Source organism: Trachurus trachurus (genome assembly GCF_905171665.1).
Source record: "Trachurus trachurus genome assembly, chromosome: 10".
NCBI classification, from domain to species: domain Eukaryota; kingdom Metazoa; phylum Chordata; class Actinopteri; order Carangiformes; family Carangidae; genus Trachurus; species Trachurus trachurus.
In genome coordinates this window covers 18,639,630-18,653,226 of record NC_139894.1, presented here as the reverse complement: position 1 = coordinate 18,653,226, position 13,597 = coordinate 18,639,630, and the positions used below count along the sequence as shown (strand labels likewise).

The 13,597-nt window shown below is 41.4% G+C and overlaps 1 protein-coding gene across 4 annotated transcripts in view; it reads right to left on the bottom strand.

Moving 5' to 3' along the window:
• Window positions 1–1,482: 1,482 nt before the first annotated feature.
• Window positions 1,483–13,597, bottom strand: part of kcnip1a (Kv channel interacting protein 1 a) — a gene marked incomplete at both ends in the record, with an annotated part of 39,908 nt that continues 27,793 nt past the window's right edge. For 3 of the 4 annotated variants that reach the window (XM_083980032.1, XM_083980033.1, XM_083980034.1), the window contains 7 exons: window positions 1,483–1,530; window positions 1,840–1,902; window positions 2,285–2,389; window positions 2,513–2,620; window positions 2,719–2,789; window positions 2,961–3,030; window positions 3,800–3,924. In XM_083980032.1, coding sequence (XP_083836158.1) covers window positions 1,483–1,530; window positions 1,840–1,902; window positions 2,285–2,389; window positions 2,513–2,620; window positions 2,719–2,789; window positions 2,961–3,030; window positions 3,800–3,924 — 590 coding nt within the window. Of the gene's footprint in view, window positions 1,531–1,839; window positions 1,903–2,284; window positions 2,390–2,512; window positions 2,621–2,718; window positions 2,790–2,960; window positions 3,031–3,799; window positions 3,925–6,930; window positions 7,040–13,597 lie in introns of those variants that run through there. The other variant, XM_083980031.1, reaches the window with a different exon arrangement.

The window sequence follows — 13,597 nt, the reverse complement described above, 5'->3', positions numbered from 1 at the left end:
GATGGCTCTTGTTTGAATCATGGCTTCCATTCCTTCAGAAATCAGTGAAAAGGTCTTTTGCACTCATCTTTTTTCTTACTCTCTCATCTTTGTCTTCTTCCATCACCCACCCCACCCCCCCTTCTAGCTTGTAGCTCCGCTCGTCTGTCTCTCCCTCACAGTGAAAGGTTGATTGCTCCGAGTCGACGTTATCAACAGAACAGAATTTACGACAAAACTCTCCTCTCTGGCTGAAACACGGTCTGTTCAGCTGGACTCAATGTTGTGTCCACAAGATGAAGCTAGAATAAATGACACTATAATATTCAGGCAAAAAAATAAATAAAAAGCAAACAAAAAAACCTAACAACTTTATACTAGGACACAATACACACACTTAAGACACATGCACATCCCTTTATCAGTATCCATACTGCAGTAAACCTCTTGGCCGACTCTATTTAACTATGAATGCCAAGTAGAATAATTACACTTGTATCCAATTCGACAGAAAGACAAGACTGATAGTCCGAATCAGAGACACACAGACGGACACGGATGATTCCAGACGGCGACAAGAAGCCACAAACACCAGAGTTAAATATCTACAGTTGAGTCGTTACAACATTGAAACACTGAGTGACACCACTGTAAAACACACACACACACAATAGGGGTTAATGGGGGGGGGGGGGTGTTGCAAACTGCGGCAAGACTGCGAGCTGGCTGTGGTCGCGCTCAGCTGTGCGAACCTTTACAGGCCTGTGTCTGAAAACAGATGAGGCGGCTGTGTGAGATGCTACACCCACTCCACGCCTCCCATATATCGCCACTTAGAGCAAAAAGGTGACTACATTGACGCTAAGTATTTTATGGCACATTCTACGTTAGATATGCCGTAGGCCTCTCATCTCACATTCTTCACGATATTGCTCATGTTGTTGTATTGATATAGAAGTTCATGATGAAAGCAGCATTTATTTAAGCCCCTAATGCACAAAGTATGCATTTGTTTGATCTGACTGCCGAGCTGCTCTTATGAACACCGGCCCCGCTTGATAACGTGGTTAAATGTACATATTTCAGTAAAAGATTTAACCGAATGTGAAAGAACCAGTGTTTACATAATAGCGTGGAGTACGCACAGTCCAACATGATGGTAACCAATGGTAACAACAGCAACAATTGAGGGGGGTGAAGACGAGATGAATGACGGCAGATGAAGCGTTTAAGTCTGAAGGACGTTTTCCCAAATCCAGAGATGTTGGGGTTTTTTTTGTCACCATGGATTTGTTTACAGTAAGACACCTCCCATGAAGTTTTGTGGCAACCGTCACACACAAAGCAACAAAGCTCTTTGTTTCCTATCAATTGTAAGCTATGTGGTTTATATTTTTGTGCATGTTCATCTCTACTTCTTCCTCCTTTCTTTCCTCTTTGTTCTTTCTCCTCTTCTCTTGTCCGTGCTCCCGTCTCTTGCGCAGTCGTGCTCTTCTTTGTCGCCTAGATGACGTTTTCAAAGAGCTGCAGAGACCTCATAATGTTTTCATCCTGTGCAAAGAAGATAGGGAAATTAAGAAGCAGACTGTGAGCAGAAACACATCTCAACAATCACCATTTAATACATTCTACTGGCCACTAGGGGGCAGTGAAAGCCCATAAAATGGAGACAGGATGAAACCGTCAGTAATCTTTCTCCAAAGGCAGACCCACTGAAATAACAACATTGTTTTGAGGCTGTAAACACCATAATAAATACCCTGCATACTTGGAAAGGAGAAAAAACAATTAACATTTATTTTAAAGGATCTTCACATTTGTGTCAGTGAGGAGAGAATTTGGGAAAGAAAAAAAGAGTACCTCTTGACAAGAAAAGATGAATTCATCAAGAGTGACAACACCATCTCTGTTTTTGTCCATTTTCTGTGGAGACACACATAAATGAAGCCACTTGAGTCGTGTAGCCATTGAGATATATGTACATACATACATACATGTACATTACTGTAAGACAGAAATGCGTGATACACATAACCTAAAATCATTGGCCGTTTCTGTTCAGTTTTCACTGCAGTGCTTGTTCTACACTGCATCTCATAAAAATAATCATTTAGTGTAACATCTTTTTTTTTTTTTTTTTTTTAATTTCCTGTGTAACCAAGGTGTCCATCATTAATCATGCTAATGATCAGTTATTTCTTCTTTTTTCTGATACCATAAATATAAAGCTTGTAGTTTTTGAGTGATACTCTGTGTTTGTTGTTGGATTTTTATTTGATGAATTAAAAAACTCAGACTGCTTCACCTGAAAAAAGGCATCCACATGTTGTCTGGGTGCGTCATGTTTCAGGACAGGGTAGGTGTACTTCCCCATCATGTCATATATCGCTCTGACAATGTCTGTCATCTCCTATGAGACAGAACAGAGATTCAAACAATAAAAGATAATCAATTAAAAACAATACAAAAAACAAATACAGTGTGTAGAACTGCAAATGTAAATGAAAAGATATGCACAGGTACAAACACACACCTCTTTGTTGATGTATCCGTCTCTGTTGATATCATAGAGGTTAAACGTCCACTGGAGCTTCTCGGTGATGGTTCCCCGCAGCAGGATGGACAGAGCTGTGACAAAGTCCTGGAGAGAGAAACAGGGAAAAGGTTTAGAAGACAGATGTCTTCAAGCCCTGGGTGTCAACGTTCAGAAACATGGAAATGAATGAACTAAAAACTAACCTCAAACTTTATAGAGCCAGTATCTGCTGCATCAAACGCGTTGAACAGGTAGTGTGCGTAGGTGCTGGCATCTACGGGGGAAGAAGAAGAAATGTTGCACGCAGAGCAGAAATAAGATACGAGATCTAGACACAACCATTACAACACACACACACACACACACACACACACACACACACACACACACACACACACACACACACACACACACACACACACACACTCTCTCTCTCTCTCTGTACCTCCATGTGGGAAGAACTGGGAGTAGATTTGCTTGAAGGTTTCCTCATTTACAACACCACTTGGACACTCCTGGAAAGAGAGAGGGAGACAAAAGACAGAAAGAGTGAGGAGAGCATGGATAAAGCAGACAGACCAACCCCACACACAGACTATAGAGGGCGACACAGTAAGGAATATTAAGTACAGTATCTAGGAAGAAATTATCACAATGAAACTTAATTTGGACCAGTGTAATTGCCGACCACTCAAATATTGCATTGTCTCATCTGATTAAAGTACAACTGATTGCAGTTGTAAATTCTGACCTTTTGTCCAGTGTAACACTAAATAATAGAGTTGCTACACAGGCAAAATAATATCATTATATTTCTACACATGCCTGATTATATATATCATGGATCACATTATGAAGTATATTCAGATAGCAGTGAGTACAAGAACTGTACCAACAAGACTAAAGTGATGCAGTCATCTTAACAGAATCCAATGAAAGACATACTACTGCTAATACAGTACTAATACAATATGACGATAAAAACACCTAAAGTTGTCAGCGTGTGTCAGATCAAGTCTGATTCTTCACAAAATGTATTTATTCATTCCCCAGTGAAAACATAATCCTCACAGACTATTTCTAAAACAATATAAATTCACACTGATCCATTTAAACTCCATTGAGTCACAGTTTTTGAGTGGAGTTTTCTCAGTCTTTAAAGCCAACCTCTGGGTTCTCTTGTTTCTATCTATCTGATACGCATCAGTGATACTTTACATGTACGTATCTCTGGGAAATATCAAACCTGTTTTCTTCTGTTGAGCTGTTTTAAAACTCACTTACATTCTTGAAGCCCCTGTAGAGCACCTGGAGCTCTCTTTTGCTGAAGTTGGTTTGAGCTTCTAGCTGGTCCAGGCCCTCAGGCCGATGGCACACCATGGTCATCTCCAAGTCATCGTCAGCTTTATCTGAAGAAACACAAACGCCATAGAATATCATTATTCAAAATGAATTCTTCATACATGACCTCCAATAGGGTGCGAAGAAAGTTTTAATTACACTGAAATCTTTCTGGAAAGACAGATTGCTATTAATTGCCACCAAAAAAGAGAAGAAGGAGAGAGGATGAGAGATGGAGGTGCAGAAAGGTAGAGGTCGGTCCAACAGCCCCATTGTCCTCCTCTCACCGGCCCTATCATTAACAACTCATTACTCTCCTCCCTGCTGTAGGGGAAGGGAGAGAGGACAAACCACCGACACACACACACACACAGTCTATAGGTGAACATGACGGTATGAATGCAAGACACCGGTTTTCTCTCTCTTAGACACTCATCTACACATTTACATGAACACATTCCCCAAAGCAATCTACAATGTAATAATTATGCATACTGTTATAACTGTGCATAATTTAACAGTTATAGTAATAAAAATCTGAATATGATAAAGTGGTCAGAATGTGCAGTAGTAAAATACTGGATAAAAAAAAAAAGACTTACTGATATTTAAGTTATAAGATGCTGTGTTTTATGACACCCATTTCAGAATAATGACTGTCCATCACTCATCTGACCCAGCCTGTCCATATATATATTATATAATAATCATACATAAATAAAAATATTATGAATTAGTGGCAGACACATTTATAAATTGATGTGTCAAGTCGTGACTGCTGCCTGTGTAGACCTCTAATTGTTGGTAAGAACTGACTTCCTTTCCAAATGCCTGAATCGAGATCAAGTACAATTATCCTCTGTCTTTTTAGCATAAAAAAGCAAATTACAATCATCACACTACGATGGAACTGTCAGTGTCTGATCTATAACGGCTTACTTCAAAATCCTTTATCAGTAAACCGATTATTGCTCTGTCATCAGCGAATGTGGGCAGGCGGTGGTTTGAATGGGAGCTGCTACAGTCCCAGATCATTTTTTTTAAAGGCGCCCATTCTGCTGTAATTGGGTGTCACAGGGTGCAGGGCTCACTATGTCCTTGGCAATCCAGGGTTTTGAAACATCAACAGTCTTGAAATAGAAACATTTTTATCTATGTGTAAAGCCCATTAGTGCTTTGTGAAGCTTCATTACACCAATACCTCCCCAGTTCCGTTCTAGCGATGAATCATGGGTACCAGGTCGGCATTTTTACTGTGCAAAGACATCTTTGTCTCACCGCTAAATTAAACCTTGTCGTTTTAGATGGAGTATCCATTGTTCCCATTTAATACATTAGCAGCCTTTTTCCGCGCACAGAAACGCCGCCATCACAGTTTAGGAGCCAAAGGCGAGGTTGAATTACAGTGTCAGTTATGATGTTCAAATGTGGCACCGTGGCGTCATTGAACATGATGTTATCACAAAGCGATCAAATTACAAAACAAGCAACGACTAATTTGAAGACGTAATAAACAAAGGAAATTACAGTGATTAATGTTGTTACTGTTGCAAACAGCTTATTGCATCATCTCTATCATGTCGAACATTAGTCCCTCCTCTACAATTTATAATATTGTTTCCCTACCTAACCCTGTTTAACACACACACACACACACACACACACACACACACACACACACACACACACACACACACACACACACACACACACACACACACACACACACACACACACACACACACACACACAGCCATTTGTTTCATCACTCAGGGATTTCAGAGTTCAGGGCGGGGATTCAGACTCATGCTCAAGGTGAGACACATCCTATTCCCTATGGTCATTCTGTATGCTGCTTAACATAACATAACATCACACACGCGCGCACACACACACACAACCATGGAAGTGATGTGCATTCTCCATAACCTTCTCTCTTATACTGTTACACACACACACACACACAGTTCAGTGCTCATGCACCTATGAAGTTAAAGAATAAAGAATCCTCTGAAGGAACCTACACAGTCACCATCACCCTGCATGCTCATTGCTCATAAAAGAAAATCTTGACACAACACAAGACGCCCCATCTCACAGAGCAATGGCACCTTTAGAAGAAAAATAAAGAAAAAAATCAAAATTTTGAAGCAGGACAGTATGTACATAAAAATTACAGAATAATTTCTATAGATTCAATAATAATATATTGTAAGTATGTGAGAATCAGGGTTAGTTAGTCATAAAACTATGCATTTCTTTCTTTTGTGCTAAAAAAAAAAAGCCAATTACCAACTAACACAAAAATGTTATTTATGAATTCAGCTTCCTCATGTAATAACAGGACAAAGTATACACAGTCTAGAATGAAAAACTATGCAGCATTAAAACTAATTAAACACATTATAATGAGACAACAAGGAAATGTGCTGAATTTGCCACTGGTCATTAGTACAGCATATTCTATCAATTCAGACAAACATCAGTGATTTTAGATTAGTAAATCACTAAATGACTCATCAAAGGTGAAGTGTTGAACAAGTTAAGACCCTTGTTACCGTTTATTAGCTGTTAATATGCTGAGTTTTTCTGATGGGTTTCACTTATTTTTTGCTGTATTTGGGTAAATTTACATGTATTTTTGTATTATTTGTATATTGTATGGAAACAGTCTTGGTAGCAATGGCAATGCTAGTGTTTGAGTATGACAGCAGTCAACTAACAGATGTGGATTTACAGACTTACACTAAGAAAAAAACAGTGGAGGACCTTCTGTTTACACAGCAAACACGTTAGGAGGTTAGGTTAGGTTATGACAATCCTCAGTTCTTAAAGCACTTGAGAGCGTGAATCTCCAGCAACACTGAACAGCCTACAGCATCAACATTTACTGAATGAATGACTGAATTTATAGTCGCAGGTCCAAGTTCAACATATCTGACATTTCCCTATATGATTAATCCAACTCCTTTGTTTGTTTGCTGATGGACAAGAGTGAAAACATCCCTCTACAGTAACTGTGCTGGTTTGGTTGGTGCTGGATTACAGTGATAGTAGTTGTAGTACTCACTCACCCTCCACTGTGATGACTCCCAGTAGGTGCAGCATTTTGATGGCCCCACAGCACAGCAGAATGATGGCTACTGCATGTAAGCTGTTCTCACTTTGCTCCTCTCTTTCCATTTTGATTAATTCTCTCCTCCTGCTGGCCTTAGTCTATCGCTTTAACTCCATCATCTCACCATGTATGACTATAGACTCCACCTGCAGTGTCCTATTGTCTCTCTATACATCTCCTCTCGTACCTACAAACTTTCCTTTAATGCTGCTTTCGCCTACGGTGAGATCAGGACTCACCTGCCTCTCTCCATCTCTGTCTTTTTATCCCCCTCCGTCTCTCTGTTCCCTGGGGCATCTCCCTCTCCTGACCTTCGCTCCATCCCACTAACTCCCCCACTTCTCCCACCCACCCCCACCTCTGTGTTACAGCCACTGTGTCCTTCACTCTTTGGGAGCCGCGTTTTAACTCGAGCACATCGCGGCGCACTCACCTTCTGTTGTGTGACCGTATGTGTTTGTTTTGTTTCGGTGCACGTGCACGACACGTGCATGTGTACATGTGCATGTGTATGTGTGAATGTGTGTTCAGCAGCAGATCAGCACTTGATTAATTGTCCCCATTAACACACACAGTCCCCCCCTCCCCCCAGCAACAGAAGGCTTAATTTACCACAAAGTGACTTTTCTCACTAAACATGCCTAAAGTCCTTGGATATGACTTCCTCTACACTTTAAACACCATTTTAGCTAAAGCAGTAATTATGAATACAGCTGGTGAGATGACAGGACCCATCATAATCTGCACTGTGCGCTGTGTATTACTGTATAATAATGGAGTGTGTATGTGGTTGAGTGGAGTATGGGGAACTATATAACCTGCTAAATTCTCAAAGTACCAGCAGGGGGCAGCAAAAACCAACACAGAGACCACCAGTATGTGTCAAGGCATCTAATGAAGATGTGTTATATATTTAATTGATTGCATGTGTTAAGTCAGATTTAGTCATTTAATCATATCTATACAGGGCTAATGCTTATGAAATGGTGATGACACTTGATTTTTCTGCAGTATCTGTGTACCGCGACCAGCTCACACTCATTAACATGAATGCAAGAGAGAAGCTGTGATTGCCCAACGAGCTGAAAGTGCAGCCGCTGACTTGCAGACTGCAGGGGGCTCTGCTGTATCTAGAGGTTTCCAGCAGAGTCGTCAATTGCAGGTTTGCTTTATTTACTGTTCTGGAATTAAAGCAGCAGGTCTGCGTAAAATTAAAATCAAGTGGCAAGAGTGGCATTTAATTCAATTTGCAGGACACTTAAAGAGATGCTGAGTGGTGTAAACATTGTTTCTTAAGGATGATTAAGTGTATGGCTAGTGTGTCCGTTCAAATGATCAGCCCTGAGATGTCTCTTACTGTGACCAACTGGCAGACTGTGAATCAGATGTTATACAAGCTCTGTAATTAGGGTATAATTCAGAAATGCTGAAGGAAACTTTACTGTTCATAGTTACTGGAACACATTTACACACATTTTCTGAAAGCATGCCTCATACTCTCAGAACTGTACACACAAACACAAACACAATGGGCAAAACCTTTCACTTCTCCTAGCTTAGCTCAGTGTAAAACATTATGATGAATGGAAAACACTTCTACTCCATTCATCATAATGACTTAGGCTTTTTTTACTGTAACTACAGACAGTATAAATGTGTTGTAAAATTTTAGAATATTGTTTTGATACTCAGAACACTCAAATACACGGTAACAAATGAAATGCGTGAAGTTGGTCGGGGTCAGCTGATTTACGGCCGGACAATTTTGAAAGACTGAACACATAATTTTGGCATGATGAGACTACTGTAACATGTAGCTCACCTACTAAAGCAGCACTCTTTGTAGTCAAAGACTTTGTTCTAGTCTAGGTTCAAATCCTTCCATTGACATGCAATTTTGGTGATCAATGCATTTTCTTTTCTCATCATCATTATGATCACTGCTATGTGTGTGTGTGTGTGTGTGTGTGTGTGTGTGTGTGTGTGTGTGTGTGTGTGTGTGTGTGTGTGTGTGTGTGTGTGTGTGTGTGTGTGTGTGTGTGTGTGTGTGTGTGTGTTTGTGTTTGTGTTGTGTGGCCTCTCTCTCTGTTTGGTTTCTCTCTTTTTGGTGTCAGTCCATCACTGCCTGTTATGTTGCCCTTTTTTGCTAAAGCTCTGATTGCTAATTGTAAAACTGTGTGACAGGTGTTTACCCATGTGATGAGTCAGTGTGTATAGTAGGGAAACTAACTTTAGAATTTTGAATAACAGTGTGTTACTCGTGAAAACAAGAGATTTTCTTCATGAAAATTGTGCCAAATGCAGAGAATTGTGTGTAGTGTTTTGTGCTATAGAACTGCAAATTGAGTGTAAAGCAGGAATTGTGCTTGTAGTTTAGCAGAATTGGTTCAGGGGGTATGTGCATGAGTTAGATGTTGAGGCCATTGTGCCTCAAGAACCAGAAATTGTGTGTAAACAATCGAGAAAAACTGTAAATGATGTGTTTCTACAGGTGTACCGTGGATCAGATCAGAAGGTTGATATTAAAGGTCTCAGATAAGAATCTGGGGAAATAAATGTAATGAAAAGATCTGTTGATAACAAGTAGTCACAGACTGATGTAGTGAAGCTTTGTTTTTTCTGCCCAAACACTGTGACAAACACTGAGCCACAACGTAGCACTGCTCTTTCGCCTGTTTACTGTTCTTTTTCCTGCATACACTGTTCGGAAACACCAAGGCCCAGTTGTGTTAATAAATTACCGGGCCCTTTTTTAAAATTCAAAAATCAAAAGATCACAGAGTTGTTCCTCCAACAGGAACAAGTGGGTCTATAGTCTTAAAAATTGAATGTAAAACAAAATTATACAAAAAGCAGATGCAATAAAATCCTTTAACTCATTCCTTTTCTGAAGAGCACTCGTGGGCACTGGGCTATTGTGCCTTTTAAGCTCCATGAGGCTGAGGAAGGAGTCTTAATCCTGTATTATTTAAAACTTTGGATGTTTGAGGGGTCTTAAGATACAGTGAGTAAAGGTCTACGTGCAAGACATTCTGCTGCAGGAAACAACCTTGGAGATAAGCTTGCAAGAGTTTACATTGTTAACAACAGAGATGCGAGATCTATAGAAACCTGCATGATTCATGTTTATGAAAACGAACCTGCGCCTGAGTTTGAAGAACCAACATATAAACCCAACGTAAACCTTCACTTCCATGAGTCACACAAACTATTCACTTTCAGTGACCAAGCTCGTTTGGAGTATTACGTAAGTGGTGGCCCGAACTGTCAGAAAAGAAAGACTGCATGTCACTCTCTCCAGCCGGCACTCGCAAAAAATACCTCTCACATCAAAGCACACACACGCTTCCTCCAGCCCAGAAACAGGATTTAACTCTTAGCTCCCTCCCTAACTACTGCTGGCTCCAGTATTTAATGTTAGTTCCCATTCCTCCTTCCATCTCTTCCTTTCTTCTGTTGCCCACTGAATCCTCCTTTCTCCTCCACTTCTTATCTCTCCCGCTCTGCCAATCTCTCGCTCTCTTGCTCTGTGCCACACTCTCTGCCATGCTCTCCCTTTCCTTCTCATACTGTGTCCTGTAATCCTTGCCAGAGAGTGTGTCATTTGCATAATCTGAATTAGTCTAATCTGCTGTCCTGGCGGCGAACGGAGAGGGCTCGCTCTCATCGGCCTCTTTAACGGTGGAGAGCGCTCTCCAAGAAAGCAGCGGCTCCACTGGGCCGTGCATGCGCTCCCGGGAGGAATATGGAGGAAGCGTCTTAAAAATAGATTTCAGCTGTGGTGGCTCTGTTTACACATAACCACATAATCATGTTTCCAACTGTGTGACTTTAAGATCTCGTCCGCTGTTCTGTTTCTTTCATGGCTCAATGTCCAAGCCAGTGGACACGAGGGCTGATCTGACTGGCCTTTGGGTGGTTCACTGAAAGTCCAAAGACTCATTCCAATTGAAAACACACACAAACACACATGTAGCCAGCTCCATGCATCCAGTCACAGGCCCTCTAACAAGACAAACATGAACACATTATTTCAAGGGTCATAGATGTTTTGAGGCACCCGTGTGCATGTAACCGTACACAATCCTCACCCCCACACACTCATACATTTGTTTACTAATCCTCAGCCTGTGAAGGAGGGCTGAAGTGATGGACAGTGTTTGTTCAATTGCAGTGTAACGTATTCATTAACATAAAGGAGAAACACATACAAACACACATACACACACACAGAAATCCATTATAATGCCTCTTCCTCACATATTAGTGCACAGCCAGTGATTATGATTGGGAAGAGTGAGTCAAATACAGCTCATTTACACATACACACACACAGCAGCTGCAACGTGCCAATATTGATTTGTGAGTAAATACATGTCTGGACTTGAATTGACGCACACACACACACACACACACACACACACACACACACACACACACACACACACACACACACACACACACACACACACACACACACACACACACACACACACACACACACACACACACACACACACAAATAAACAAAGGCGCACACACACACACACACACACACACACACACACACACACACACACACACACACACACACTCTCCCAGATGCCAAGAGAGGAGAATGATGAGATGACTTAATAAGCACTCGCACCAGCTAATGGGAGCGTGGGTGATGGAGAAAGGGAGCAAATGAGAGAAAGAATGGAAGCATAAATGAGAGAGAGAGGGAGAGGGAGAGAGAGGGAGGTATGAAGATGAGGATGCCAGGAGCAGATTGTGGTTGTGCCATGTGAGAGTGGGGAAAAATTAGAACAAAGTAAGATAAAGAGAAACAAGCGTGGAGAGGGATTGGGTGGGAAGAGAGAGGGAGGGGGAAACAACGTGGTGAGGAGAAGGCAGCAGGTTGAAGAAGTGGAGGAGAAAAAGATGTGGGGCTGAAAAGGTTGAAGGGTGGGGAGGGATGGCAGGCAGCAGAAAGCAAGATAAGAGGAGTAGAGGAGTAGAGGAGTGACAGAAAAGGAGAGAGGAGAGAAGAGATTGAGACAACATTGCTGCAGGGAGTTAAGGAGGACAGCCAGAGATACTGGTGGCTGAAAAGAAATGAAAAATGCACAAGGCAGGGCAGGAAAAAAAATGCCCGGTGAATTTTTATTCTATTTTTTTTTTCTAGAAGAGATAGAAGCAGGCAGACAAGACAACAGGTAGGAGAGGAAAACTCCCACCAAAGAGAGGCTGTCACCCACCAACAAGAGCACTTGACAGAAAATAAAGCGTGTTGAGAGAACAACAAGCAGCCTTGATGAAAACAGACAGTCCAGACAAGCAGGCATGCAAATATTCAGGCAGCAGATCCACACACGGCGAGGCGTCTTTGTTGCCTCTTTTTTTTTTTTTCCTTTTCTTTCAAGAGTGCAGTGATAAGCTCGTGCTCAGAGGATCAATCATGCAGGAATCTAATCTTCCAATATTACAGCCCTGCTCTCTCTCTCTCTCTCTCTCTCTCTCTCTGTTGCAGCCAATGTTACGATCCTGGATAACAAGTTATCTGTGCGGCCACAGAATAGGCGGCTGCACACATACAAGCCCCGCTGCACTAATCCTGCACACAGCCAACATGTCAGAGCAGGAGAAAAGAGAGTGGCGCCTGAGTAAACGCAACACAACACCAGAATTACAAACATCCTCCAAATAGCTCTGGCTCTACATCCCATTCTTTCATGTTGTTGTTGTTGGTTTTTTTTGTTTTTTTATCCAGGGCATTTGTGGAGGAAAAAAAAAAAAGAAAGGCTTGTTTTCATTTGCAGGAAGAGCCAAATTTCACACGTTTGCGCAATACAAACGCTTCTACAACCACCTCATTATTCAAAATAGCAACAAATTTACGCCTTTGCTTTTTAACACCCTTGGGGAAAAGGTGTTTGTTTGAGCTTGTGGGAGGACAAGAGACCAAAAAAAAAGGGAAAAGAAAGAGCTTATTCATGAGATGAAATGAGCCATATGCACTCACTTGGAAAATGTCCTGTATGGTCTAATTTGCTCTGAAAAACCAATAATAGCCTGCCTCAACAAATAAGTTTAAATGGCTGCTCCACTATTAATAGGGGATGTTTTCACTCTGGCATCAAGCCCCTGCTCTGTGTGCTCATTCACTGGAGCAGCCAGTTTGGATTTGTAAAATTTATAGACATTTGGTTTACGGGATTTTTTTTTATTGGAATGAGTAACGAGGAAGTAAAACACTGCAGGCAACAGGTAGAAAGAAACAGAAAGAAAAACTCCATCCTGATTCATTTGCATGTTTGCATCTCTCATCCCTGCTCTCTTTCACATGGCCTTGACTTACTTAGGAATGCCCCAAATCTCATCAAGTCCCCCCTCAAACAAACACACACACACACACACACACACACACACACACACACACACACACACACACACACACACACACACACACACACACACACACACACACACACACACACACACACACACACACACACACCTCTCCAACCCCTCCCACCCTAAAACTGACATCTTTTGTTGCCATGGCTACCATGCTTCCAAGGTAACAGCAAGACGGAAAAGCAGTGTGTGAGCAGAGTGACAAATACCTTCGACATGTGTGT